Genomic DNA, 27713 nt, shown 5'->3' with positions numbered 1-27713 from the left:
AGGCCCTCCACTGATCGTATACTTCGAAAAAAAAAAAACAACCTTTCTGTGACATTTCTGGAGGATTTTGCGTGCACAGCTTTTCATCGATGACTGAGAGCATGCGCCCCGCACACACTTGGTTGCATAGCCGCTGAAAGTATTTTCTTTTTAGAGCGCAGCTCTTAGGGGCCCGTTTCCAGCCTGAGCGGCGTCGCCGTTGGCGTCAGCACGGCGTCGGCGTCGGCGTCGGCGTCGGCGTAACCGCGCCCCTCCCTCTCCTCCTCCTCCCTCTCCTTCTCCCCCTCCTCCTCCTCCCCCTTCTCCTCCTCCCCTCCTCCCCCCTCTTCCTCCTCCCCCTCCTCCTCCTCCCCCTCCTTCTCCTCCTCCTCCCCTCATTGTCCGGCTTGAGCGGCAAGGAGGAAAGCAGTACGAAGGTGGAGGAGGGGGGGAGGAGAGACGAGGAGGCGGAGGCGAGGGGAGGGGAGGAGCTTGAAGGACGAGGAGGTGGTAAAGGAGAGGGAGGGGGAGCAGGAGGGGAGGAGGACTAGCAGGCATGATCACGAGGGAGGAGGAGGAATATACCCTCCACTCCTCCTCCTCAAGAGCTGCGCTCCAATTCGGCGTTACAGGAAGTTGTAAACGGCTTTCACTTTTTTTATCCACATTTTGGTAGTTTGGGCACAGCAAGGAAAGCGTACCGCAAAAGGTATAGCTTGACTGGATCTGGGCCTTCCTTTTCAACACGCGTCAGCGGCGAGCGGAGCATGAAACAAGAGCAGCTGTACCGAAATGATAAAACGTAATTGCGACGCGCAGAAGCCTGGATGCTTTCGTAACCGCGTTACAAGGATTGATATCATCAGATATGGCCCTGGCCCCAGTCGCGAAAACAGGCGAGGCCTCAAAATTCCTCCCTTTATGGCCGCAGGTGGCAACGTAGGTGAACGCTGCGCCCTACATTGCCGTCCCACGGCTTCGATATGCGCTACGTGTACGAGCGCCGCGCGCAAACATTGGAGCATGACGCAGCAAAAAGCCTGATACTTCTTCGCGGTAAAAGCGCACTCCGTCGATACGCACAGTCACGTGCCTCACTTCGTCGTTCCGATTGGCCCGCAGGGGACGTAGCTTCCGCCATACTGGCATGCTGTACACCCACGGCTTCCTGGCTTACCCAGCATTTCTTGCTTCAGTCGCTATAGATAGGGTCAAACCAAGCAGCATTGCCCGGTAGCCGATACTCTTTCAGTATACGATGGACCGCGAAGGGCGCTACGTGGCACTGAAGCCAATCCCATACCGAGGAAGTATCACGTGACATTCGCTAGGGACGCAGCTATAGACATACACGCTATTTACAAACAAGCCCGCGTTGGCCCACACCAGGTGTGGGCAGTGCGCGTGCGCAGAAACCGAATTCGCGTAAAGTGAAACGCCTGCTCATGCGCCGTGCCGTCGACAGCGCCACCACAGCTACGTGACGTCAGGGCCGCAAGGGCGCCGCCATCTTGAATTGTCGTCACTTCCAGTATGGGCGAAAACATTGTTTTGCCATCGCCACGTCAATAGAAGGCATTTCCGATATAAACGTCACCGTCAGACATTCTCGTTTTGCCTCCCCTCTATTTTTTTGCTATTTGCAGGTTGAAACGTTGTATCATTTTTTTCGTCGCCCATACCGGATACGCCTATTAGGGGGCTGGGGACGAGAGTACACGGAAAAGGTCTATACGTGCGGGATGCGTAGTGGTCACGTGAGGGGTTCACAGCGCTGGATTGGCGAAGAAGATTCGTTCCGTCCGCTGGGAACGGAGTACAGTTAGCCCGCTGGAGTAGTAGCGTGATTTTTTAGATTTCTTTTTTTATCGCATTTATTTATCAATATTGTCGGAATTCTCTCGATGGAGAGTACGGGAGGGGTTGATAAAGACTTCCCAAATTGCACTAAACTTGCAAGAAACAAAATGCAACTAGAAAATTGCACAAAATTGGCACCTCTAAAAAGCACGGGAACTCAACAAAAGACAACTTCAGCTCAAAATTACACGTATAAGAACCTAATATGCGAAATGTTAGCACTGTGATATACACCCACTTTTTAGAGATACGGTTTTGTTTATTACGAAAACTGATCTTTTAATGAAGGTTCAACGTGGCACATGTTAGAGGAGTTAACAACGCACTCTGGAAGCTTATACCACTCATCAGTCGCTTCAAAAAAAAACAAAAAACAAAAAAAACAACAACATTTGAAGCTGAATGTATTCAGATGGGGTTGAATCATTTTATGATGATTTAGTCGTACATGATTGCATACACAGCTCTTTTCGATATAATGTTTCGTCGATATTTAATTTTGCATGATAAATTGGGTAACAATCCTAACCGGGCAGGTCTCAGTCTAGTATCTATAATAACAAAAGACCACACTTATTCAGCATTTTAGTCACTGACGTCGTTCGTTTGTACGTGTATTTTATTTAATTTGTTTTTCTATTTGTAAAAACAAAGAACACGCACACACACAAGGAAACTAGCTTGCGTTGTTGTGCTGGTCTTCTGCCTTATAAAAGTGGCGATCGGGGAGAAAGATCAGATAAACAGAAAGAAACTAAACGGCACAAATAGAGAAAAAAACATGTTTATTGGAAAGATGAAGAGGTTATTCCGTGGGAATTTGCAGGATTACTACTTCATACATGGGAAAGGGAGAAAGAGGCAAAATATACAAAGAAAGAAAAAGAAAGAAAGAAATCTTTGAGGATGGCTGTCATTTACTTTTGGAGCGTGTCCTACAGTGTTTTATCAAGTTTGGTCGCTTGGAGAAAACGAATCAATGAGCTCGTCGGCTTGACCCCTCGCGGCACAAATACTGCTGCAATGTACTCCGCACTCGGAGACGACCTTCTGTGAGGATGCAGCCAAAGGTTCGTGAGCGCGTGATTGAGTTTCCCACTTAAAAGTGAACACGAGCACTCCTCCTTCCTGTCTTCTGGAAATGCCGCAGATAGTTTGTCCCTGGCTCTCGGAAAAACAAGCAGGCCCTTGTAAGCTTCACCTGCGTGACAGCCGGACCTGTATGTGGAACGAACCGGGCAGCGATAACTGAGCCATACTTCCACCCAGATGATAAAAAGGCGGCTGGTTTCGGACGTCTTCAGCGAAGGCTTGAGATAAAAAAATAACAACGAATCCTGGTCACTTGGCGACGCTGTTGGAAAGGTAGTCTTGACTTTCTGCAAAGCGAAAACTCCTCTTATGGCAAATTCAGGTGGTCATTTTCCTGCAAAATATTCTGCCATATAATCGGCAAAACCTTCCCGTCGTCGAAAGCTGGCGAGTCCAAGCCGTTCGGGTGGCGCTTTTCAGGTGCGAGCCGGCAATTTCCCTTCAGGTTTCCCGGACCTAGCGCCACTAAATAACGTACGCGCCAGAAAACGACACTTAGCCATCTTGTGGCTTTAAGTCATGGCTGAAAGTTTTCTGGAGCTTTATCTAGAACTACAGAACATGGTTTTCCGTCCTTCATAAATGTTCAAACAGTTCGTGAGAGAGCAAAATACAATCACATGAGCGTACTAACACTGAATCTAATGCTCAGGAAGTCGCACTTTGAATCATGACGACCGGCAGTTGCGTCTGCTCTGCACAAGCACCGAGTTGGCGGTCCCCAAAACGATATCAAGGAACAGAGTGCCGATACTCTAAGCGTAACTCATTTAGTGGCCCTACCCAGACCCTTTCCGAAATTCAGTCTTGCAGCATTGATAAATATCAGTTGACAAGTGGCATAGTTTTCGTAATAATGCCGACCTTGAGGTTACTGATGACGGAAGAAGTTGGAGATGCTCCGATGCGGATGATGCAAGGCCTATACATTCGAGACGTTAGCATGATGCGACGCGGGAATTGAATACAAGAGCGGCGTAGGCGGTCCTTTATAAATCCTGTCCCGTCAATCTGTTAGCGGCACATAATCGGCTTTACATACCTAATGTATAAAAGTTTATCACGGCTTCAATGTGGATCGGTGCCTCGATATTAACGATATTATATTTGTCACTATCGAAACTATCCACAAACGATGGTAAGGTAAAAACAAACATTCTCGACTGTTGGCAAACGAAAGTATTGGTGCCCGGCAAAATACTACTGACTGCTGGTTGATTACCGCCATTGGTACGGTAAATAGCAAACTGCTATTTGAGGCACCATGATTTCACTGAATTTCGAGAAGGGTCTATTTTTTCCCGAGCTCCAAAAGGTCGGGCAGCTTGTCTGCCAGGCTGTATCCGGTATCGTCACATCCAAATCAGGAAGGGAACCAAACGAAACATTGCACGCCGGCAGCGCCAAATAGCGGGTGGGTCATTGCATGCGAAGGGAGACGCGGCAAATTTTCCTGTCTGGGATATGTGAAAAAAAAATATTTTAGATAAAGAAACCACCAAAGTCGAACAAAATTACTTTTTTTGTGAAAAATAAAATTGATTTTTGCTTCTCTATCTTGCTCTCAATTTCTGGAATTTGCAGAAAACACATGTGGTGAAAAAAATATGTATATAAAAGATATTGTAAACAAACAATTGTGTACCCTACAAATTCCGATGGGCGCCTAATTACTTAATAAAATGCCCGACCTTACACTAAGATAGGAACATTGAAAGACGCCCTTCTGTGTTCCAATAGAAGCTAAAAAAAACGAGTCTTTTTGAGGTTTCTTTGTTTGTTTTAGTCACCTTGAATTTGGGTGTTAGGCACAATACTTTTTTCTCAGTTCACGTAAAATTAATAATTATTGCTTGCATAAAATGTTCGAATGCTTGTTTTGTTGCGTTTTAATTAAATGGCAAATTATCCAGCTTATACCGAAAAGGCTATATTGAGAGCCAGAAAAAGCAATGTGGTCGGCGGCGCCTGGAACTTACAAAATAGCTAAAAGTTAAAACCACCTCGTTTTTTAAACATATCAAAAGGTTATAAAAGTGCTTTATTTTGTTGCTGAGAAATGAGTTTTTAAAGGTGTTCCTCTCCGACCATGCCACCAGGGTCCCGCAACGGTAGGCCGTGCATTACGGCGTTCGCTTGCTGCGCGTCATCGGTGTGAGACACCTGCGCGAGGTTTTCAACGCTCTTTGGAAAAGACATTTTAGTCAGTTGGGGTGGACTTTATCCTGACTTCCATGCATCTGTATCCTGTATCCTGCATTGTCTGCTTCCCGAGATTGGGAATGCGTACTGCGCGTCGACCTCGTGTGTCGTATGTCTGGATATAAAAAAACAAACAAAAAATAATTCAGTCCGGACAGCTTTTCACCGATGCGAAATGATAACGGTGATGTCGCTGCTCCGTTGGACTTAAATGTGTTTTGAGAGAACATGTATAGTGCTACCAAAAGCAGTGTAATAATGAAACAAGCCCTCCACTCTTTGCGGTGGATGCCTCACACCCCTGAGGTCACGTACATGTGCAGTATTTTAAGCTCCGGAATACACTAGAGGCCAACAGAACATGTCTCGAATTCTGAACTCGCTAGTACTTTTAGACGAAGTGTGTTTGATAAGAGGTGGGAGTTACACGGGTGCCGTCTTCGCCTCTTGAGTGTCAGGCTCGGGGGACATTAGATGAGGTAATAACCTCATCTAATGGAGGGCTGTGTGTATGTTTTTGCGTCTGTGATTGAGTGAGTGCTTGCTAATGTGAGACGTTTATGCGCTGTGAAGTACAAATTGAGGTAATAACCGACATGGCAAGTCGGCTTATTAAACAAATTGTTGATTAGCTTTTTAATTATTGGTTTCATGGCTCATGTTGCTATTGCAGTATTGACACCAACTACTATCAGAGGCTCGATCAATTAACAGAATTTATGAAAATGTAATTGTTTCTTAGGTATTCATTAATCACTTTTCGTGTTTTTACTCCGAATTTTAATATTGCACGCAAAAAGATTGCCCTAAAGCCTGCCCGCAATGACGGTTAGAAGAGTGACGTAGTCGTTTCTATACTATCTCGGCAGCTCGCTTTTGGGGATGCTCCAACGAACTTCTATACATCTTAGTTCTAAAATACATTTAAGTTCAATAGGGAAGAGACGTCCCTGTTATCATGACGAGACCGACGCGCAGTATGCCTCCCAAAAACTCGGGAAGCAGACGATGCAGGCAAGCTTTCATCCGCAGTCATCTCGACAGAAGTCGAGCAAAATTAAGACGCCAGTAATATTACGTAACATAAAGAGGATAAGAGTGCATGGACGTCAGGATAGCGCCCACATCAAGTGAATAAAGCGTGCTTTTAGGAGAGCGTTGAAGGCCTTGCGGCGGCGTCTCACACCGTTGACGCCTAGCTGGTGAACGACGGCATGCATCGCCTACGAAGGGGGCGCCTCGAGGCATGGTCAGAGATGCTCATCTTTAAAAACATACATTTTCAGCAACAACAAAAAGTAATTTAAAATTTTTTTGATAAGTTTAACAGATGAGGTGTATTTAACTTTAGGTTATTTTGAAAGTTCCGGGCACCGCTGCCCAGATTGCGTTTTCTGGCTCTCACTATGGTCTTTTCTGCAAAAGCTGGAGACTTTGTCATTCAATTAAAACGCAACAAAACGAGGCTTTGCAAATTTTATACAAGCAATTGAATTATTTGTTTTAAGAAAATAGAGGAAAAAAGTATCGTAGCTAACGCCAAAGTCCAAGTTTACCGAGAAAAAATAAAGAATTCTCCTAATGCCGCATCCTTTGGGAGCTCCTATTTGGACTAAAAGCGGCGTCTTTCAGTGTTTGTAGTTTAGTGTAAGATAGGGCCTGGGGGGGGGGGGGGGGGTATTAAGCAATTAGGCGCACACCTAAATTTGTACATTACGCAATCGTTGTTTTATAATGTATTTCGGAACTACGCGTGTTTTATGTATATGTCTGAAATTTAAAGTATTAAACATCTCATATAAAATTTATTTTTTCGCAAAAATATATATATATTTCTTACTTTAGAGGTTTCTTTTGTCTGAATTAATTTTTCGTACATATCCAAACATGAAAAAATTGGGGCGTCCTTTTTGGCGTGGAATGACGCGGGTTCGTGTCACAAACGCGGCCACCGAATCAGACACCCTCTTCTGCTCCGAAAAAAATATCTAAAAAAAATCAACGAAAATAAAGAGGAAGAGTTTGTCTAGTTTGCGCAAGCAGTTTGCTCTAAAACACATTGTGTTACTGCACCGGTATTAAAAAAAAAAAAAAAAAAAAAGCACGGGTAGTGATGCAGTTCGACACTTGAACACGTATTGCAATTGCAAGGGGGTTAGGCGCAAACCACTGAGGATTCCAAAGAAAGTCAATAACAATAAAATAGAATATGAAAAACGACGATAGCAAGCCTACTTCTCATCCTTGTAAAATGGAAACAGTTCTTCGGTAATTCAAACAAAATATATTGTCGTGTCGTCTGCGTATATGTATGTAGACGACACGAACGTTTTTTTTCACTGTTATGAATAAAGAGCAGCTCGAATAAATAACCAAGAGGTGCTTGGTGAATTTGTTCGAGTGGTTAACAACAAATAAGTTGCAGCTTAACGAATCCAAAACCAAGTATGTAATATTGAGGCCCATAAACAAGCGGAATAATGACGCTGTTTTTTTTTTCTTTTTATAAATTCAACAGTAGAACAAGTAAAATAACAAAAGAATTCTTAGAGTTTGGTTTCACAAAAAGCTCACGTGGAATGCACATGTCGGTCACATGAAAAAGCAACTATCCAGAGCTCTAGGGTGGAAGTACAGAATCGCAAACTTTATTGCGCTCTTTCTATAAAAATGCTTCTATCCATTCCTTGTTCTGTTCCCACCTTTCATATGGCATTTTGGTCTGGGGCACCACAACACAGGGAAACTATCATCAACTATCAGTGTTACAAAATAAATTCCTACGTATGTATGCTGACCATCATGGAAACCTACAGGATGTTCACTGTGAGCCGCATTATGTAATACACAATATACTGAAAGGGGACAAGGTTTAGTATTTTACGTTAGCAAAATTCATTCATAAAACGAAGCTCTACGTAGAGTTCAGTAAAACTCGGGACGATAAGGCCTACTTTTTTCGGCATACGAAAAGACCAGTGCCCGAGATTCGAACGAATTATGGCATGCAAAAACTTAACTACTAAATAACCGGTATTCTTGATATATTGGAAGGAGAATTTAATTATTCAGACTGTTTTCTCAAATATAAAACAGATGTCAAACATGTTCTCATAAGTGAAAACATAGCTTTTAAAAATTAATAGGTACGGAATCAGGCATTATACCGAGTAATGGCATACAACCTGTGAATACTCTCGTTACGTTGCCGCACGTGCTGCTGTGAATACATGTAAATGATTAATGCCTGTATTGTTTGTAACATAGATAGGGCTTCTATTTTTCTTATGTAAACTTCTAAAATTTTGATGGCGTAATCCTTCTGGTATGTGCGTGCTTTTTGTGATGTTTGCTGATGCATTGAATCAGGAGTCAACTAATTCTTTTTCTGATAGCCTAAGTGTGTCCAGCTATCAGTATAGTACTTTTCTTTATTTAATGTGTTCATTTTTATCATATGGTGTTTATTCTTGTTTTTTTTATTCAATGCTGTCGGACTGTAATGGGCAGAGAGTGCTCGTCCGGCAGTAATGCCATTTTTCCTCTTCCGCCCTGCCGGCCATGGCCTGAAGAATAAATAAAGTATGAATGAATGAATGAATGAATGAATGAATGAATGAATGAAAGAATCAGTGAATGAATGAAATTTAACGCGTGTGCGGGCAGCACCTCACCAATTTATTAATTTGCCCTCCCATTAATTTTATTTTATATCCTGTGAGCTGTGCGGAATCTGGTAATGTTAATATTTCGAAAACAATTGTGAAGAGTATTTGGGTAGTAATTCAATTACTGTAATTGAATTACTGTAATTTAATTACTTTCTTGGGTAACTTGTAATTGTAATTAATTACTTTTGACTAAAAGGAATTGTAATTGTAATTTAATTACTTTCTATGGTCAGTAATTTCAAAATGTCATCTAGAATTACAATTGCTTTCGCAAGACATTGCGGCGCCGACGGAACCTCTCTGAAAGCCTCAGCGCTCGCGCAAGCCGCCTAGCTCTCGGTGAAACACTCACACACAAACAGAAACTCACAGACACGCGCAACTTCAGTAGCGTCGCATTGTTTGTTGTTTTGTTGCTTACACTGCGGGGTGAGAGACAATCCTCTTTGGAGCCTACCTCAACGGTGCCGTGTAGTTCCTTCTGCAGTGCAGTGCGAGCAGAAGATATTAGCGTAAACGTACCAACATATTAAAAAAAAAAATTGAGCTTCAGCTTTTAGCCGAGGTTGGGAAATTTAATTGTCTCTGAAGTTATTTTTCTTTCTTTTTTGCCAGTTTTTTTACGTCCCTCTTCTAGTACTGTCACAGATGTGTATCTTTGTATTATTTTCAAGTTTATTTCATATCGGTTTTACTTCGAATATTATTTGCATGAGCACTTTGGAGACTGACCTCGCACCTGTGAATATGCTCATCAATGATTCGGGGGCCCCGATTCGGTACTTATATATTTCTGAGCCATTATGAGTTCAACTCAATGCAAATAATTTACAGTATACCATGATGTTTGTATGTGAATGTGGTTGTATTAGCGCGTGTTGATGTTACTTCTATATATTAACACTTGTAAAATATTCCTATGACTAATTGTCACCCATTTTTATTTGCCTGGCAAACTAAAGTCTGTCAACCCAATTTGTTCTTTAGCGATCTGGCATCTTGAGCACATCAACTAATTTATTATTTATTAAAAATATAAGAAAGTAGTACTTCATTTCCCCACACTGTCAAGTTCCATCACGAATTTAACAAAATTCATGAAAAGAAAGTACAATACGTGAACATTGGAGTAAGGTATGAACAAATACGTTGCATTTTATACAACTCGATTAAAGTCATATGGCCCAAGTTGGGTCGCTCTCAGAAATAAGTAATTGTAAAGTAATTTCATTACTTTTTAAAAGTAATTTGTAATTGTAATTAATTACTTTCCACATAGTAGTATTTGTAATTGTAGTTAAACTACTTCTGAAGCAAAGTAATTGTAATTCTAATTAAATTACATTTTGGAAGTAATTTACCCATGTGAAGACACTTGCGTTTTGATACATCTCAGAGAGTCGGAATTTATGTTGTTGATGCGTATACAGCATGTCCATTGTACCATAGATTAATCGAGGAAGAAGTTATCAAAGCTCACGCGCGACCCAAGCAAAGAAAAACGTCTTTTACCGGCGCTTTGTGTTCGGGTAGGGTGTGCGGGGAAACTAGCGCCATTGCCTGCTAGCCGGACACAAACAGATACTGACATCGAGACGACCGAAACCTCGCTAGTCGATTGACTAATCTGGTCAGAAAATTTCCTTTACAACAGTGGTATCATGACTAGAACAAAACCAAAAACCGAAAAGGCGTTATGTACAGTATATATAGGCTCTACAATCCACAAGCCAAGTTAGCCAACCCCGCGCCCAAGGCGCGGGCGCGCGCCCGCTGCTCGGCAGAGCGCCCGTCCGCGTGATCACTCGCGCAAAGAGACACCGACCGGTACCGCGCTCTCAAGTGCCGCCCCTGTGACGCCACGAAGAGAGGGCCGCATCGCGTCCCATTCCCCCTTTCTCCGCCTAACGCGATCTAGATATCATTGACATATTGAAATCGCAGTTCTGTACGAGAGTTGTGCACGTGGAGGTATCGGCAGGAGGGGCGGATTTAGAGGGGGGGTCCGGATGTCCTGACCCCCCTCTTGATTTCCGCATGTGTAAAATTTAGGGCGCGAAACGAGGGAGAGGGGGAGGGGGTTCCTAAACATATGGTACACTGACCAACACCTGACCGCCCCCTCAGGAAATTCCTGCATCCGCCCCTGGCCGCAGGACCAGCGTCGTAGGAACTCTTGCTCTGCGAGAAGGAACAGTTGCTCCTCGAGGTGCGGCACGAGCTCCCGCCGTAGCATGAACAAAAGCGGCCAGACCGCGCGCAACCTCCGTCCCTCTCCCACGGCGCAGCACCGGTTTCGCCACAGGACGTACTCGCTCGCGGCGAGCAGAAGGCACGCGAAGAGCCCCGAAGGACAGCGTCCGCGCAGGAGGTACAGTGCCACGCCCAGCCCCCGGAAGCTAGAACCACCCGCCAGAACGGGCGCGTCACCACACACTCTGACACAACGTGCACGTTCGTCTCTCGGTCGTCGCAGTTCGGGCACTGATCAGTGCGACACGCGCCCCACCGAAGTAGCCGGTCTCGTGTGGGAAGCACTCCCCAGCCGCGCTGCCACTCGAAGTCTCGAAGGTGTCCTGGAAGGTTGGAGGAGGTGAGGCGGACCCATGGGAACGAATCCGAGAGTCCGATCTGCACAGGAGTGAGCTGTGGTTCCAACAGGGTTTGGGCTAGGGAGGCGTGACGCTGGTGTTGTCGTGTTGTACAATTGTGGCGCATGCTCCACGAGGTTGCGATGCAATTGAAGCGCTTTCCAGTAAGCCGGGGGCGGTGTCTCAGCACAGGCACCCGACGTGCCTGTGAGATCGACACCCAGGTCTCGGCGGGAGTGCCCCACGAAGTAGAGAGCGCGAGAGATCTGGCCGGGTTCTCAGCTTTGTGTAGGATCATGAGCATGGTCTTGAGCTGGAGTAGCGGAGCATGCCATCCACGCAGGAGAAGCCCCATCCTCGCTTTTCGCGCGAGAGGGAGAGCACTTGACGCGTGACGCGCTCCTTTTTCTCCATCCAGAAGAATCTGAACAGAAAAATTCGCACTTGTCTGATGAAGCTTCACGGTGGTACTACCACCTGCGCTAGGTACCAGAGACGCCCGCAGAACACCGAGTGGACCAAGTACCGGCGATCGGCCATAGGGAGAGCGTAGTCGCGTGCACGATCCACACTTGCCGTGATGTCGCGCGCAAGGCGGGTCCATATCTCGGGCGAGATTCCCATAGCGTTGTACGTTACGCCTCGGATCATCACCACGGCAGCCGCCGGGAGCGGGGAGGCTGGGTCTGGTGGGCGGTTGACCCACAGCGCTCTGCTCTTTTGCTCGTTGAGGCGTGCGCCCGAGAGCGAGCCGTACGTCGCGAAGACCTGAAGCGCCGCGCCAAGGTCGTCAGCGTCGCGTAGGTACAGTGTGATGTCGTCGGCGTACAGTAGCCTTCACCTCGCCGCTGCCGGGAAGAGGGAGACCGCGCACCAGGGAGCACCGGTCGATGTTGGTGAGGAACGGCTCGAGCGACAGGACGAAGAGGAGCGGCGAGACTGGGCAGCCCTGGCGTACGCCTCGAGTGACGGGGAAGCTGGTCACCAAGCTGCCGTAGACGCACAGATCACTCTTCATGCCAGCGTACAGGACCTCGAAGAGGCGGACACCCTCCGGGGGGAAACCGAAGGCGTCGAGCGTGGCGAAAAGGAAAGGGTGCTCAACCCGATCGAACGCTTTCGCCTGGTCCAGGGAGGCGATCAAACCGCTGGCGCAGCGGGAGTTCGTGTAGTGAAGCACGTCTCTTGTGAGTGATGACAGTGTGTGGACGCTGCGGCCCACGACCGAACACGTCTGGCGCGTTGTTAAAATGTCCGGGAGGATGTCGTGCAGCCGTTGTGCAAGCACCGAAGCGAGCAGCTTGTAACTTGCGTTGAGCAAAGTGATGGGTAACCACGCCCCTGTGTCGCTGGGGTCTCCTCCCTCCTTGGGCAACAGGATTATCCTGCCCTGCCGGAAAGACTCCGGCGGGCGGAGCTCCGTTAAGAAGGTGCGGACTGCACAGACATGCTCGACCAGCACATCCCAGAATGTGCGGTAAAACTCGGTCGGGAATCAATCCGGGCCGGCGCAGATCCAGTCTTCATTTTCAGGAGAGCGTTGTGAACCTCCTCTGCATTGGGAGGCTTGAATAGCTGATCGCCAGTGGTGGGTGGAAATTTGGGGAGGTCGTGCAAGAAAGGGTGCGCGGCCAGGGTCACGCGGTCTATCGTCTATCGTCGCCAGGGCCTCGAAGTGGGAGCTGAAGCTTGGGACAGAAGGTTGGTCAGGCGGAGGCGTCGATGGAGGAACTGGAAAGGGCGGGACTTGCCGCTTCTTCACCAGTGTGCGATGTGTGTAGCGAAGCACTTCGGGGGGGAAGGAGGGTCCGCCCCTCCCCTGAAGAACTGTCGCTGCGGTCGTCGACGCCCGTAGTAGGCGTTGGTACCGGTCAAGGAGCTGCGACAGGTAGCCCCTCATAAGGGGAGTCCCAGCGCCCCCGTGACGTACGATGCGGATTCGCAGCGATGTTTCGCGAAGCTCTTCAACTTGCCGCTGGCGCAGGGCACAACCCTCTGTCACGCACGCCACCCGCCAGGTTTCCAGAAGGTGGTCCCAGTTCGCTGGATCTGGCGTCACTCGAAGGAGAGACCGGCGCAAAACTTCCTTCAGGCGGTCGCGGCTCGTCGGGTCCCGCAGGACGCAGGAGTCCAAAAGCTAGAAGCGTTGGTGCCCGGTCGAGCGAGCCAGACAGAGCTCCGCGAGCACTGGCCGGTGGTCTGAGACGTGGCCGATGGCGGGCGGGAAGTCCACAGTCGCACAAGCTTGAACGGCTGAGGCCAGGGTCTCGGTAACGTAGACCCTGTCCAGACGGCCGCTTGACCTACCACGTTGCCAGGTGTGCTCGAAAGTTCCGCCGTGGAGAAGGGTCTAGCGGTCCACCAAGTCGAAATGTCCAATCAGCCGTCTCAATTTGCGGGCGTTCCATGTACTGCGGCCGTTCCCTGGACCCCTGATGTCGCGCCGGGAGTCGACGACGCAGTTGAAATCGCCGAGTACCAGGCAGTGGCGCGCGTCGAGTAGGTGAACATCCAGGTTCTTGTAGAATACCGCGGAGTGCGAGGGTTGTGCCGGGGCGTAGACACACACGGGTTGAAAACGGGCGGCGTCCAGGAAAAAATCGAATGTGATAAATCGGCCATCGGGGTCAAAGCAACACGAGCTTTGCTGCATGAGCGCGCGATTAAAAATAATAATTCCTATACCCCCGAGAACTGGGTAGTAGCAAAGGAGAAAAAACAATCCACTGCATAACGTTGCTTGAAGAGGGTGACGTCGCGTTGCCTAACGAAATTTGTCTCCTGGAGAAAGAAGAGGTCGCAACCGACGGTTCGGGCAAGCTGGAGGACCTCAACCTGTTTGTCATTCAGGGTGAGGACCCGTAGCCGTGCGAAGAGGAGGAAAAGGAGTCACCGGCTCTTCGTTAATCCGAGGGTGTTTCGTACGATGGCTGGCTGGTGGGGCTTTCAGTGGGCGAAGAGAAGTCGTTCCGCAAACGCCTGAGGCGAGCTGCGGCGGGTGGGATGCCTTGCGGGGTCGCGAACTCGTCGCTGCTGGAAAGGACACGCTTCCCCTCCTCAGCGCCACCGTGTCGGCTGCGACTGCGAGTGCGAAGTCTCCGCGGTTCCAGGCTTGCGTTGCGGCGTCGTTCTTGGTAAAGCGGTCTTGAGCGGGTTTCCAGCCCTCCGCGAGGTCGCTCCAGTTGAGGCTCGGGCTGGACTAAGATTCCGGCGCAGTCGAGGACTCAAGTTGTATCGGCGCTTTATCGGAGCGGGAGCTTGAGCGGAGTGGAACGCTGCTCTTGGCGTCGTTCAAAAATGTGGTTGCCGGCGCGTTCGAAAGCATGGCTGCTGGCACGGTCGACTCTTCACCTGTGGCCATGGCGGTCGCCGGCGTTGGCTGCGGTGCCGTCGCATCTAGCTCAGGCGAGGTTGTCTTGGTGGACTCGGACGGGGAGGGCGCGGTAAACTCGGTGGGGCCGACGGCGGGTGTGGGGGGGGGGGGGGGGGGGGTGCGTTCGACGCTGTAGGTGAAGGGGTGGCAGGGGGTCCATCCCGAGGGGTCGATGCCATGGACGGAAACTCGTCCAGGCTCTGGCAGGCCACGGACGAGTAGGTGCGACGTTGGGTGCAGTCCACCATCGCGTGGGCCGCCCCGCAACGTCCGCAACCGGCCGCGCATCCGGCGGAGTCGTGGCCGAAAGCGGCGCAGTGGGTGCAGTAGGGCACATTGCATACCGCCTTGATGTGGCCCTCCCGCTGGCACCGTAGGCATACGCGTAGGAGGCCGCGGTAGTCAGAGGTTGCCGGATGGCCGGAGATACGGAGGAAACTCGGCTCAGGAGTCGACCCTTTTATCTCCATGCGTATGTAGCGCGTGCCTGTCCGCAGGGTAGGGTGGTCTTGGTACACTCCAAACCGGATGTCCAGGACCTTCCCGGAAGGTGCGAGGGCAGCGGCGAGTGCTTCGCTCTTGACGTAGACCGACAAGAAGAGGCATGTTATGGCTGTCACTTGCGGTTCGACGGGGACGATTGGAACGAGGGTTCCACCGATGCTCAGGGCACCGGCGTTGACGATGCGGCTCATGGCTGACGACGAGGTGACGGACAATTGGAAGTTGCTTGGTCCCAGGTGTTATACAGAAAACATTTGGGCAGTGCCGACAATGCCCGTGGCCGCGTCCAAGATGGAATCCACAGACGCACCCGGCGGGCAGGAGACGCCGAAGGTTCAGAGCCTTCGTTGGCTGAGGGGGAGACACCGGGTGCATGACGCACCTGAAGCAACCCCGGCCAGAGATTACCTGTCCGGGTTGTAGACGAAAAGAACGTAGAACCGAGAACAGATGGAATCTGTCTACGTTGCCTTTGAAATTGCCATCTCGGTCCAATCAAATCTTCGAAGCTTTCAGAGGGTCGTTCTAAACCAGTCCTGCCAAGATCACCATGGAGCATCATCGTACTGGAAGCGTTCCTCGCCAATATAAGCGTCTTTGGCACTGCGTATGCAATCAACTTATCAACCAAGCCTATCTTCACGGATCTCTTACAATTATATTGTTTTTCCTGCGTATTTTAAAACAGTAAACGCATTTTTCAGTGCCCCCAAGCACCGACACAGCATACTGTGGTGTTACGAAGATGTACGCTTGTTTCGCAGGTGTGTGGAAACGTCTTCATAAAGCTACCCGTCACCAGCAAATTTAGATTGGCTCACAAAGAACGGAGGGGTCAAGGAGAAATTGGTCATTTCACGGATCAAAATTTGCGATCATATGGAGAGCTTCGCGCTACTTTCCCAGGATCCAGTGACTTGTATTATAGGGAGGTGTGCCGTATCGCGGCCGTGAGTGTGTCGCGATGTGCAAGCACGCCGGTAAGGGTATAGTGGGACAGAGAGCGCCTCGATCTGTTTGCGTTCGTCTTGCAAGTAGCGTTAAATGCGCCAGTGCACGAGATCGTGTGTCAAGTATAACTTGGAAGCAAATGGCGGCACAGCACTGAAATGAGCGGTCTCGTGCCACTAAGTAAGCTATGCTTCAGATAAAACGACACTTGCCCATATTGTGGCTTAAAATCATGGTTGCCAGTTATCTGAAGCTTTATCTGAAATCACTGCAAACACTTCTCCGACCTCCACAAATGTTTAAACAGTTCGCAACAGAGCAAAGCAATATTACATGAGCTTCCTAACACCGAATGTAATGCTGAGGAAGTCGCACTTTTTAATCATGACGATCGACAGTTTCGTCTGCCCTACACAAGAACCAAAATGGCGGCGCCCACTACAATGACGGGGAACAAAGTGCTGATTCTCTAAGTGCAGCTTCCTTAGTTGCTCTAGAGCTTTCCTTGGAAGCGGATGGCGGCGGAGCACCGGCTCGTGGCAGGTGTCTGTCGCGTTTCCACGACGATGGTTGGCGGTAGTTGCAAAAAACACTTTTAACAAGGGGCTTTAAAGCGCGGCCACCCGACGGCTGACAGAGGCCTGGCGGTCGGAGCAGAGATGCTTTATTCAGCGCGAAAATGGTCTTATTTTTTGTTTGTTTTTTGTCTGCTTGGTTGTGAAAAAAGAATAAGTTCCATTCTACTTCACACCTCTGCGAAAAAGCGTGACTATAGCGCTAGCGGTAAAAGCTTATATTCAAAGTGCGAATGCCGTTTGGGAGCGTTGAATTACTGAATGATCCCGCTTCTCTGATTCTCTTTTTTCTGTTTAGTTGCTATAGATCAATAATTGTTTATATAACCTTGCGAGAATATCAAGAAAGCGAATTTTGAGTGTGATATGATATGCAATGATTCCTCGCCACTTTAGTGTCAAAGTTATTTTAGTTATTTTTTCGGCAGCTGTACAGTTTGAAGACCTTTAAATACCTAGTTTTTGCTGTGGTGTCAACACAACGTTTTTGTTTAGAATAGTTCAACGAAACCAAGCTTTTCTTGCTGCCTTCTCTGTCAAAACTTATAGAGCAGGGAATATCTTAATTGATTTCATCTAATGAGCATGCATCATATGAAAATAAACAACAGTACTGGCAAGATAAATGGAGCAACTTCAAATACTGCATTTATTGATGAGCGATCCCACTTAAAGAAATTTGTTTTTTGTGACGTGTCGCACAGGCCGCACATTTTTTTAGACTTCTATTTTTCTTTGTGCCCGTTTTGCTTGTTTTCGCGAGAAAGAAATGCAATCGCGTGATGCAGTATAATTTTTTCTTGGAATCAGAACATCCCCTTTTTAAAACAGAGAGGCGTCGCTCTGCGTCAGAAACCAGGAGTGTTTCTTTTTGCATGTGTTGTAACTCATGTTTCACCCTGGCACAAAACACCGCCGCTCTCTCTTTTTTTCGCAGTATATGACATCGTTATATGACATCGTTGTGAGTCACGTGCCTCTTAGAAACAGCCAGCAGCCACACCATATTGAGTCGCTTCACACACAACGCAAAACAAGATGAAATAGTCTAAGCAACACGCCGCAAGCCAGCCTCCCTAAACACTGCCCGACCGGCCTCCTTGCCCCGCTGTGACTGGCAGCGCCACCCTAGGGGCCTGTGGCAGAATTGGGCCCCAAGACACCCAGCTCCCATGGAGTGACCGACGCGGTCGGCACACCTCCCAGTTCTAGTTCACCCTGGTTCGGGTGGGGAGGGTCAGGTAATGCTCCGCTGGCGCGTTTTTGCTCGCCGGCGGTTGACCATCTGAATTCGCCATCAGTCACTCCCTAAACGAAATCACCAGGGTAAGGCAAATTTGGGGATTTTACTGGCCAAACCAACAAAGGGCACCTTGTACCTCCATCGAAGGCCCGATGACTAATTTGGAGCACCTGGTGATCTTTTGACGTGCAACCGGAATCTAGTTTAGACGGCAACTTCTTCTCCTCCGCAATAACCTTCTCTGAGATTGAGGGCACCTCGACCAGAATCTTAACCAGCCAGCAGGGGACCCATAGGCCGGCACTTTTCCTCGGAGACACCATAACGGAGAAAAGCCATGAGGGTAGTGAGATAGAACAAAATATTATCTGACTTACGGAAATCCGAAAAATGCGACGAAGGTGCGATAGCACTTTATATGGTTTTTAAACGAGCGGCAATTTCTCTTTGAATTAAGCAGGTATATTTTTCCCGCTAACTTTAGCGTTTAAATAAACTTTCCTCGAGGTCGATCAAGCAACACCGGCGGCCAAAATATTTTGGGCATCGCTTTCTGCGCTTGATCAGATCCGAGTTCACGCCGAGCGATGACGCAGCGATCGTGTCGAATCGAATTGGAACTGATAATCCGCTTAACGCTGACGCAGCACGCACTCGTGCGAAATGCATGTTCAACGTGGGTGCCCACAATATGGTGGCCTCCAAGTAGTTACTGGAGGGTGCGCACCTCTGGTATGGGTCCATAGTGACCTCGCGCCACGTTACGCCATGACGTCACGTGAAACTGTGACGCCATATGACAGTGTTACGTGGCATTATAACGTCACGTGACGTTGTGACTCCGCGCAATACCGTGACGTCAAGTAACGCTGTGATGTCTCTGACACCGTGATGCCACTTGACATTGTGATGTCATGGACCAATACGAGCGAAGGAAGTCCACAAGGTTTTCCTCTATAAAGCTATCTCTTTAAAAGGCAGAAGCGGGACTAAAAAGGGGGAGAGATGAATGGGAGACCAACCTATTCTGCCATTCCTGACGCGGTATATCGATGAATGCGTGGTTACCAAATAATGCGAGAGGTTACGCGAAGAGTGCCCGTATTTCAGGCTACAGCCCGTGGGCGTAGTCTTTGTCACCCATGGGGGAGGAGGCGTCGAGGCAAACTCCAGTCACGAATCATTCAACTCCGGCGAAAAAGACATGTCGCGACAACTGAGCATATTGCGGTGACTATTAGGATGGATTTATACGCATGGTTAACTCTAACAATAGTAGAATGCTGTAAAGCGTGCAAACCAAAACTATCACGGTAAAGAGAAAAAAAAATTGCATACGTGTCAATTAACCTTTTTGTAAAACAGCAGTAGTTCCCCCAAAAAAGAAAAAAAAAGAAACTCGCCGAAAACACTTAAGATTGCTCACGTGTATGAATACTAAAGCATTCTTACACGCAGCGCATTCCTTCAAGCAGCGCGCCACGTCTTGCTTTCGCACACCACGGCTTCAGTCACAAAGCACCTACGTTGGTGTGCTTTTCTTTGTGTTTTATTTTTGATTCGCGTCCGCTTTGACCTTAAACGCCCCCCCCCCCCCCCCCCCCCCCCCCCCGGCCGGCTTGCGTGACGAAGCATCTGCGTTGCTGTGCTATTCTTTTTGTTTTATTTCTGAGGCGCGTGCGTGATGACCTGTTTTTATGGCCATTTTTCGGGGACAACGCAGGCGGCTTTTCGCGTAATGGGACAATTGTAAGACGTTTGCCTTAAAATCCCTGTACATAAAAAAATTGAATATCCGTAGGCATAACTCGCATTAGGTAAGCGCTTCATTCTACCAGCGTAAGATAAATTTCCTAGTTATTTTTATTTCTTAGCTTGTCGTTTGATCGTCGTGCTTTGTGGATCGCAGTCATTTGGCTTATGCATCATGCACTAAGCAGAAAAAAAATATATAAAGGAACGAGCAGATCTATTTTTTTAAGAGTGACGGTAATAGCTGCCTCAGATCGCTAACGCCTGCTACACTCCCACGATGAGTGTAGCAAACGCGGCATAGTGCAGCGCACACATACACTGATTTGTGAGAGAAATCGAGTTTCTGCTCGACGGCCAATGAAATGCGCACGTTCTGCGGTACGCTGCGTTAGCTGTGCTCAACATCGTACATGTCTTTCGCAGGGTTACAGCACAGCGTTCTCGTGTGTGGCCAACCGGGAGGGTTGCCGGTGAACTTTCAGATTCTTCCCCAGTACCTCAAAAATCTCGGCTACAGGACGCACATGGTGGGAAAAGTGAGTTCACCGAATTAACTAGAGTGCCCAGTTTTGAACTGCTTCTAACTGCTCAATCTGAGTCACGTGGTTCATGGGCTGCGTTCAGAATACAAACTGCGAGGAGGAGACCAACGCGTCTATCGCTTGCACAAATACTTTACAAGGAGAAGACATTCTGCTTCGCTCATCTGTATCCGATAGCACGCTTAGAGCGCCATATCCTCCCCTAGCGGTAGGCACACCCCACGTTCGAGAGGACGCATGCATAGCGCGCTGTCCACGAAGACGCGCTTCTGCGGTGCCTGGAGTGAGAGGGCTGCCAAGACGTACCGAGATACCGTATTCGCCAAGACAGCAGAGACGGTTGTCTCCGCTCTCTCGATTGGTCTCCGCTTTAATAGATGGAGGCAACCACCCTGTCCAAATTACGAGAAAAACCCTAGTCTGCGTGCGACCAACCTTCCAACTATACGCAAAGCCTGTCGGCAACAAGGCCATTGAATTGTCGCGGATTGAGATGCGTTCCCTCAGTAAAGTATTTCGTCCGCAATCCTCTCCAAGCTTTGCTTTGCCTCTCCGCCTGCTATCTTCCTTGCCACGCGGCAACTCACGCATGTACACGAGCAACCAATAAGTGCAAAAGGTTCCTGGACTCTTAGAAAAAAGGGTCAGTATAGTCCTCCTTAAAAAGAGGAACGCTCTTGATAGATATGTTCCTTCAGAAAGGGAGAAACTTTCGTCCCTTAAGCAGGGGAGCACAAGTTCCTCAATCGACTACATCTCATTATGGCGGCCACGAATCGAGCGAATCGAGCTTGATAAGGCTTAACGAGAACACTAAGTCCATTGTACGGAGCGAGAGGAGCAGCAAATAAAAACGTAACACGAGCTTTCCGCGAACTGTATTTATTTCCGAAGCCGGCTTCCCCCTGCAGATAAAGAAACTTACGTTTCGAAAGCATGCAGCCACTTAGTCTTCTCATCGTCAGCACTGCGATGTTCAACGGAGACAACCGGCACCCAGTTCGCGCACTTTATGTCTTACCTTTGCTATTCCTCGAGCCACAATTCCTTCGTCAACCGTTGCGTCAACCGCACATCACGGAGGAGTGAAAACCATTCGCCCGCAAAACCAAAAGCCGCTCTAAAAAAAAAAGCAAATGCGAAGCAGCCTCTTGGCTTACCTCAGCACGGTAAAATGAAATTATGGCGTAGCCGCGTAGCGTAAAAGGGTGTTAAATCGCTTGCCACCAGATGGCAGGGTCAAGCAGAGTAATCGCAAGTAGCTAGGCTAGGTGGCGCTGGGTACCGCCCAATTCATGTTTTACAAAAGAATATTTGTATTTTCTTACGCCACAATTGCGTTTCCTTTTCTTCGGGAACCTCTAACACATGTAGACACGTTACGTACACTACAACTATCAGGTGAACATATATTGAGCGCATCACATGCATTGCACATACAACCATCAATACAACAGCACACTAACCCGATCACTACTTACGAGTTCTGCGTTTCCGCCTTTTATACTGGTCGTTTTGAACGTACGAAATTTTTCGGTGACTCCCTAAGCAATAAAAAAATATTCCGAGCATGTTCATTATTGTTGTCCCAGCAATGTCATACATCTGAGACTATTTTTAATGGCTCAGGGGATGAATCTCTTATTAAAAAGAAAACGCTTGATCATGCCGTAATTATTTGAAAGCCAATATATTGAGCCGCTCCTATGTGGTTCCAAGCCATCAGTTTGTTTTCCCGCACGGCCCTTCGTAGCCAATATTTCTATTGTAGTGTTTGTTTTTCTATTTGTGCTGTTCGCGCACGGCTGCAATTGCCTTCTTGAATTAATCTTTGTAGAGCGGATATTCACTCAGCTGGAAGTGACGCTTCACGGGCAGAGAACTCGCTTTTCGATCAACTTGAATGCAGCCAAAGCCGCGACTTGCGGCAGGTGTTAAGTGTACAGAGCTACACCGTTGCGAGCTCGAAAACTTCTAGCGCCACTTGGAGGGCAGTTTCTACAGGAACCGTAGTATATTTAAACAGTAAAATAAAGGATAGCGTTTTTTTCGATTTTACCTGTTTTATTTTTTTTTAATGCTAAATTTTCATTGTAAATATACGTAATTTCCGTCATAATTTCGTACTGTTCAGTCTTTTCCCCAGAGCGCAATCGCTCTCGGGGACCGACAGTCACATTGGCCACTGTACGATAGGAGCTTACCGTTCAGACCAGCGTTCCAACATGACTATCCACACGTCGATCGACTGCACCTAATCCCCTCAAGTGGTCTTAAACTCTTTAATGTAAAGCGGAATGTCATCCTGCGACACCCCGCCCCCTTCGATCACGGCCCGACCAGCGGCATCAATGCCCGACAGTTTACGTCATCTCATCTTGTTGTTACACCACTGATACGGGAACACAGGGTCACATCGGCGATAATTCCAGTCTTCTGTTCACAACCCACAACAATGCCATCACGATGTTGCTGACACGCTGAAATACAGAATTGCGTTGACGATGTTGCTGACACGCAGAAATACAGAATCACGTTGAACGCCGGTTGGCGCTCGGCACGGGACAACAGAACCGAACTCAGCACGGAAGGCACCCAGGCAGCCGGCAGGAAAACCTGCCTGCCTTGGATGCAGTTCCTGCGATTTCCATAACGTCGAAAACATTGACACAGTTCCTCGTGGTTTTGCTACTGTCGTTCCGCGCCCGCAATTCAGAGACGGCCGTCTTACCCAGTATATGTAGCGCTGCTGACACTGCTCCGCAACTTCGCTGTTTCTAGCGGCTTCGTTTGCTCGTTTGATAAAATTAGTGGTAAAAACGTCAATGCAACCGAAATGTTCTGCACGTTTAGACTAGAAGACGGAATTACAGGCGGCCTTCGCTGCCGCTGAAGCTCAATCAACTCAAAATTAATTTATTAAATAACGTGCGCGATGTGCTCGAACAACGAAACCGAAAAAAGATGAGTCGGGAGGGCGAAAGCTTTCTCCCGTCTGCCTGGAGAAGGAGGAAAACGTCTCGTTCCTCCCTTCTTCTCGTCTCTGCTTGGGGGCGCGTCAGTAGAAGGGAGGAAGACGCGCCGTTGCTACCTTTTTCCTCCATTTGTTCTTAGAGTGTGCCATTAAATTACAATCTTGATGATTTGAGTAGCTCCTTAGAATAGACCATTTACCTAAATCCGATACAATGTAAAGTCTTGGTATCCCATCCAGCGCGAAGTGTCTGATGAAACCAGAGCCCACGCCGTATGCTGACGCCGCGCAAGTGTCCAATACATGACCAAATGGCACGCCTGGAGGTTGTGCAAAACGTACAGCACCCTCCGCGGCGTTGAAAGGAATCCTGGGTCTGAAGCAACGCAGACGAGCGGGCCAAGGAAAGTCAACGGCCGACCAGCACTGGCAGCAATCTGACAGGCTCGCAGTGGACCCCTTTCAGAATTCTGAGCCCTTTAGTGTCTCCGAGGTCGCATGGGAGATGAGTGCCACGTCAGCGTTCAGTACGTACTCAGTTTCAAACTGCTCATTCCATTAACCAAGATGGCGACCATACGGGAGGCATGGTGCTACATGACCAGGATCTAGCGTCTTTCATCAGGGCCTACCTTACACCATTAAGCTCCCTGGCAAAACTTCGGTCGTGCTCCCCCCCCAAGTGGTTAGTAGGCGTAAGCAGCGGCCCGATATCAGCGATTTCTCAGCCGCGAACCGTATTTCAAAAACGAACGGCGATCAAGCATATGACGTCGTGTCGGGCGCTGTGTTCAAATAAACTGAAAGCTAACATAAACTCAATAGAGGCGCTGCGGCTTCATTTATTGATGGCGCCCTGCGCGATCGCCCAACTCTCCCACCCCCAATGCCGGTACCGGCTATGATTTTGCGCAGTGGCACCTCGGCTACTCCAAGGAAGCGTACACGCCCACGGAGCGAGGCTTTGAGAGCTTCTACGGCTACTACAATTTCGGTGAAGACTACTACGACCACACCCTGGACCTGGTAGGTGTAAATAATATATAGGGGAAATATATTCCGGTACAGCAACTGCGATACGTCGTAGATCACGTTAGGATAATCGCGAATCCTGCTTGTGGGTTTCATTGCATTTGAAGGGTAAACCGTAAAATTAAAGAAAAGGAGAAGAAAGTATAAGTTTGCGACTAGGACATGGCGTTTTGTTGTAACTTTCCACTTTGTCCTCGTTTTTGTTGTGTTTTACTTTTAAGACGCACTTAAGTTTCCCTATAAAAAACAAAACAAAAAAGCAGGCTTTTGCGCATGCACAGAAGCCAGTTTTATTATTTTATTTTCGTGCACGCGCTGTAAAAACGCGCTTGCTGATGTAAGATATAGGCTGGTGTATATATTTGTCGAGTACGCTTCTTGACATGCTTGATCCCTTCACGCAAGTGAGCTGCTTGATCTCTTAAAGAACAAGCTCCTAATCACACGCTTGCTTATAAAAAATAAGTTGATGTATATAATTGCCTACGTACGTTACTTAAGTCTATGGAAATACTTGATCCCTTCGCTTGAGGTGCTTGAGATACTTGCTTTCTTAAAAGAAGACTTCTGAGCATGTACAGTGCAGGAATGCAGTGGCGGACTTGTGGTCAGGTTTGACGGGGCGGGGCGGCTTGCACTTAGTTGGCGGAGGGAGGCGCTGGGGGTTTGCAGAGAGATGACGTAGAGGGCAAAACGATGCCCGGGTTCATTTTGTTAAACAAATATTTGCTATGTCACCAAAAACTAACCATTTGGCTGTTTTACAACAATGTTTATTAAAACAACTGGACCTTAAGGGCCTAGAAAGGCGGTCGCCTCCCCCCCCCCCCCCCCCCCCCACACACACACACACTCAAATAAGCCACGACAGGGTGAGCATGCTCCTGCTATAATAAATAGGTATGTGTGTATAATTGCCTTCGTACCTTACCTGAGATGCTCGAAATGTTTGAAGACACAGAAGGCCGCAATATTCGTGCACGTTGCTGTGCAGAAAGCAACCAACGTCTAGAACATATGTCAGCTCACAGTCACTAAGAAAGAAGACTAAAATCTGATGCTACAGAAATTTGAAGGGTACTACACTCCGAAGCAAAACGAGGCGTACCAGCTAAGCGTCCTTCTACTGCGACATAAGCAGGAAGGCGAGTCCTTTGAACAGTTTCTTCGGGATGTGCAGCTGAAAACGTTGATGTGCTAGGAGCTATAGTCATCGTGAGGCGTTAGCCGGAAAAGACGACGATGAAGAAGAGGCGCTGGAGATAGATGATTAAATGGCTGATTCTCAACGGACGCTGGTTTGAGTCCTGAGGTTCTTAGGCCCTGACAACACATGGTGTCAGAAGGGCGCCAAGGCGATATCGCCGGAGGAGGGGCTACGCAAGCAATGGAAACGTCCAGCTTCTTGTGTCGACCCCCCGAGCCGTACACCTTTGCAAACCCAGAAGAAGGGACCTCGTAAAAACATCGCTTCGAACAATTTCGAGTCGTCAGTGGTCTCGCTGCGAAGCTAGGAACAGGTGAATGCTCTCATCTACTTCATGGGGATAAAGCGGATGATATCCTGCTGTCTCTCAGTTTACCTGAAGAGCAGATGACAGACTACAGCGCTGTGCTTCGATCCTTTGAGAAACACTTTGTCGTGAGACGGAACGTTGTTCATGAGCGAGGCACTTTCCATCGGAGATGTCAAAGAAAAGGAGAGAACGTCGAAGAGTTCATAACAGACCTGCACACCCTTGCCAAGTTCTGTACTTCGGCACACTCCACGACGAAATGATTCGAGGCAGGATAGTGGTGGGACTTAAAGATCACAAGCTTTTTGAAAGACAGCAGCTTGATCCAGGCTTGAGGCTTAAAAAAGCAACAAACATGAAGCGACTGTCTGGGGTTGTGAAAGACCAACAGACCAGACTTCACACGTCCAGTGGCACCAATGTGGATCGCCTTTACATATAAAAGAAGGCTCCTTGAAGACAGTCATTCGTGGAGGAAGAGTGGGCGAGAAGACGGTACCCAACTCTACTCAGTTTCAAGCATCGACTGGACACTGCTCACGCTGTGGCAAGAGTCAGCATTCGAAAAAAAGAAAACAGTGTCCGGCACGAAAGGTGATGTGCAACAAATGTCGCATAATTGGACATTACGCCCGCCAATGCCGAAACTCCGTAGCGCTGAACCAAGTTTCTAGTACAGAGACTGCATTCCTTAAAGACATCGGATGCGAAAACTGTTGTATGGGTGATACAATAAGCGGGCAACAGCGAGCGCGGGCTCGTGCGTCTCGCGGCACTGTTCCTGGGCGCCATAGCTATCTGAGCCAGCGTACCGTTTGCACCACCCGCTGCTGCCCTGCCGCTCTCTCACACCCGTGGCTATGTGTCGTACACCCGCCGGCGATATGAAGGTGAACGTCTGACCGTCGACCGCTCCGTGGTATCAGCGCCATGACGCGGCTGCTGTGGCGACTTGCTTTTTTATCGCGCGCTTCGCGGAGATTAAGCGCTTGGATCGAGCGCTGTTCTCAGCTCTGCTGCTACCCCCCCCGCAGAAAGCGCGAGGGTTGAAGAAGGCGCCTTTCAGACGCCATCGGGAGATAATATGATTTGGTAGTTTTTTTGTGATATGTGCTAAACCCGAAGGCTGCGGAACAAACCAAAATGTAACTTATACTTTCCGCTTCTTAAAAATAAGAACACGATACTGTTTCATTTGTGTGATCTGTCAGCAGCCGTGTCACACTTGCGACGATGTTATATTAGCCATATTACAAAGAGGGCATCATTATTAACCTATTGTGAAATGCTTAACACTTTGCAGTGCACGCCAAAATAATTTATTAGAAATTAGGGCTCCGCTGGAACGTCCATGTAGCGGTTGAGTCACTGATAGACCATGCCGAACAACGTCCGCTCTAGTTGACTTGCAATGTGCAAATCATTTGCCGGCAATGACGTGGGCACGGCGCCCACAAAAAGCGAGGCCGATATCGAGACCCACTTCCACGCTTTCTGCGCGGAGTAGCAGCAGAGCTGAGAACAGCGCTCGATCCAAGCGCTTAGTCTCGGCAAAGCACGCGATAAGAAAACGAGCCGCCACGGCAGCCGTGTCATGGCGCTGATAGCACGGACCGGTCGACGGTCTGGCGTTCACCTTCATATCGCCGGCGGGTGTACTCCAGCAGTCCTACAATAAAGATGTTCCAGCGAAGAATCCCATCGGCCTGCTACTCCAAATACTACACAGTGGCGACGAAGACACGGATTTCGCTGTACAACGGGATGCAAAAACCGTCGGACGACACAGCAACTAAGGGCCCTTCAACTGACGTTCCAGTATCTGGCATCTTGAATCAAGGACCAGAGGAGC

At 48.4% G+C, this 27713-nt stretch overlaps 1 protein-coding gene across 1 annotated transcript in view; it reads left to right on the top strand.

Moving 5' to 3' along the window:
- Nucleotides 1–27713, top strand: part of LOC120840200 (arylsulfatase B-like) — an 81705-nt gene that overhangs the window by 12800 nt on the left and 41192 nt on the right. Inside the window, exons 3-4 of the mRNA XM_040210607.2 lie at nt 20220–20332; nt 24228–24338. Coding sequence (XP_040066541.2) covers nt 20220–20332; nt 24228–24338 — 224 coding nt within the window. The remainder of the gene's footprint in view (nt 1–20219; nt 20333–24227; nt 24339–27713) is intronic.

The sequence above is a fragment of the Ixodes scapularis genome, unplaced genomic scaffold (assembly GCF_016920785.2).
Source record: "Ixodes scapularis isolate PalLabHiFi unplaced genomic scaffold, ASM1692078v2 PGA_scaffold1__304_contigs__length_218370807, whole genome shotgun sequence".
NCBI lineage: Eukaryota > Metazoa > Arthropoda > Arachnida > Ixodida > Ixodidae > Ixodes > Ixodes scapularis.
This window is presented reverse-complemented; position numbering and strand designations above follow the sequence as displayed.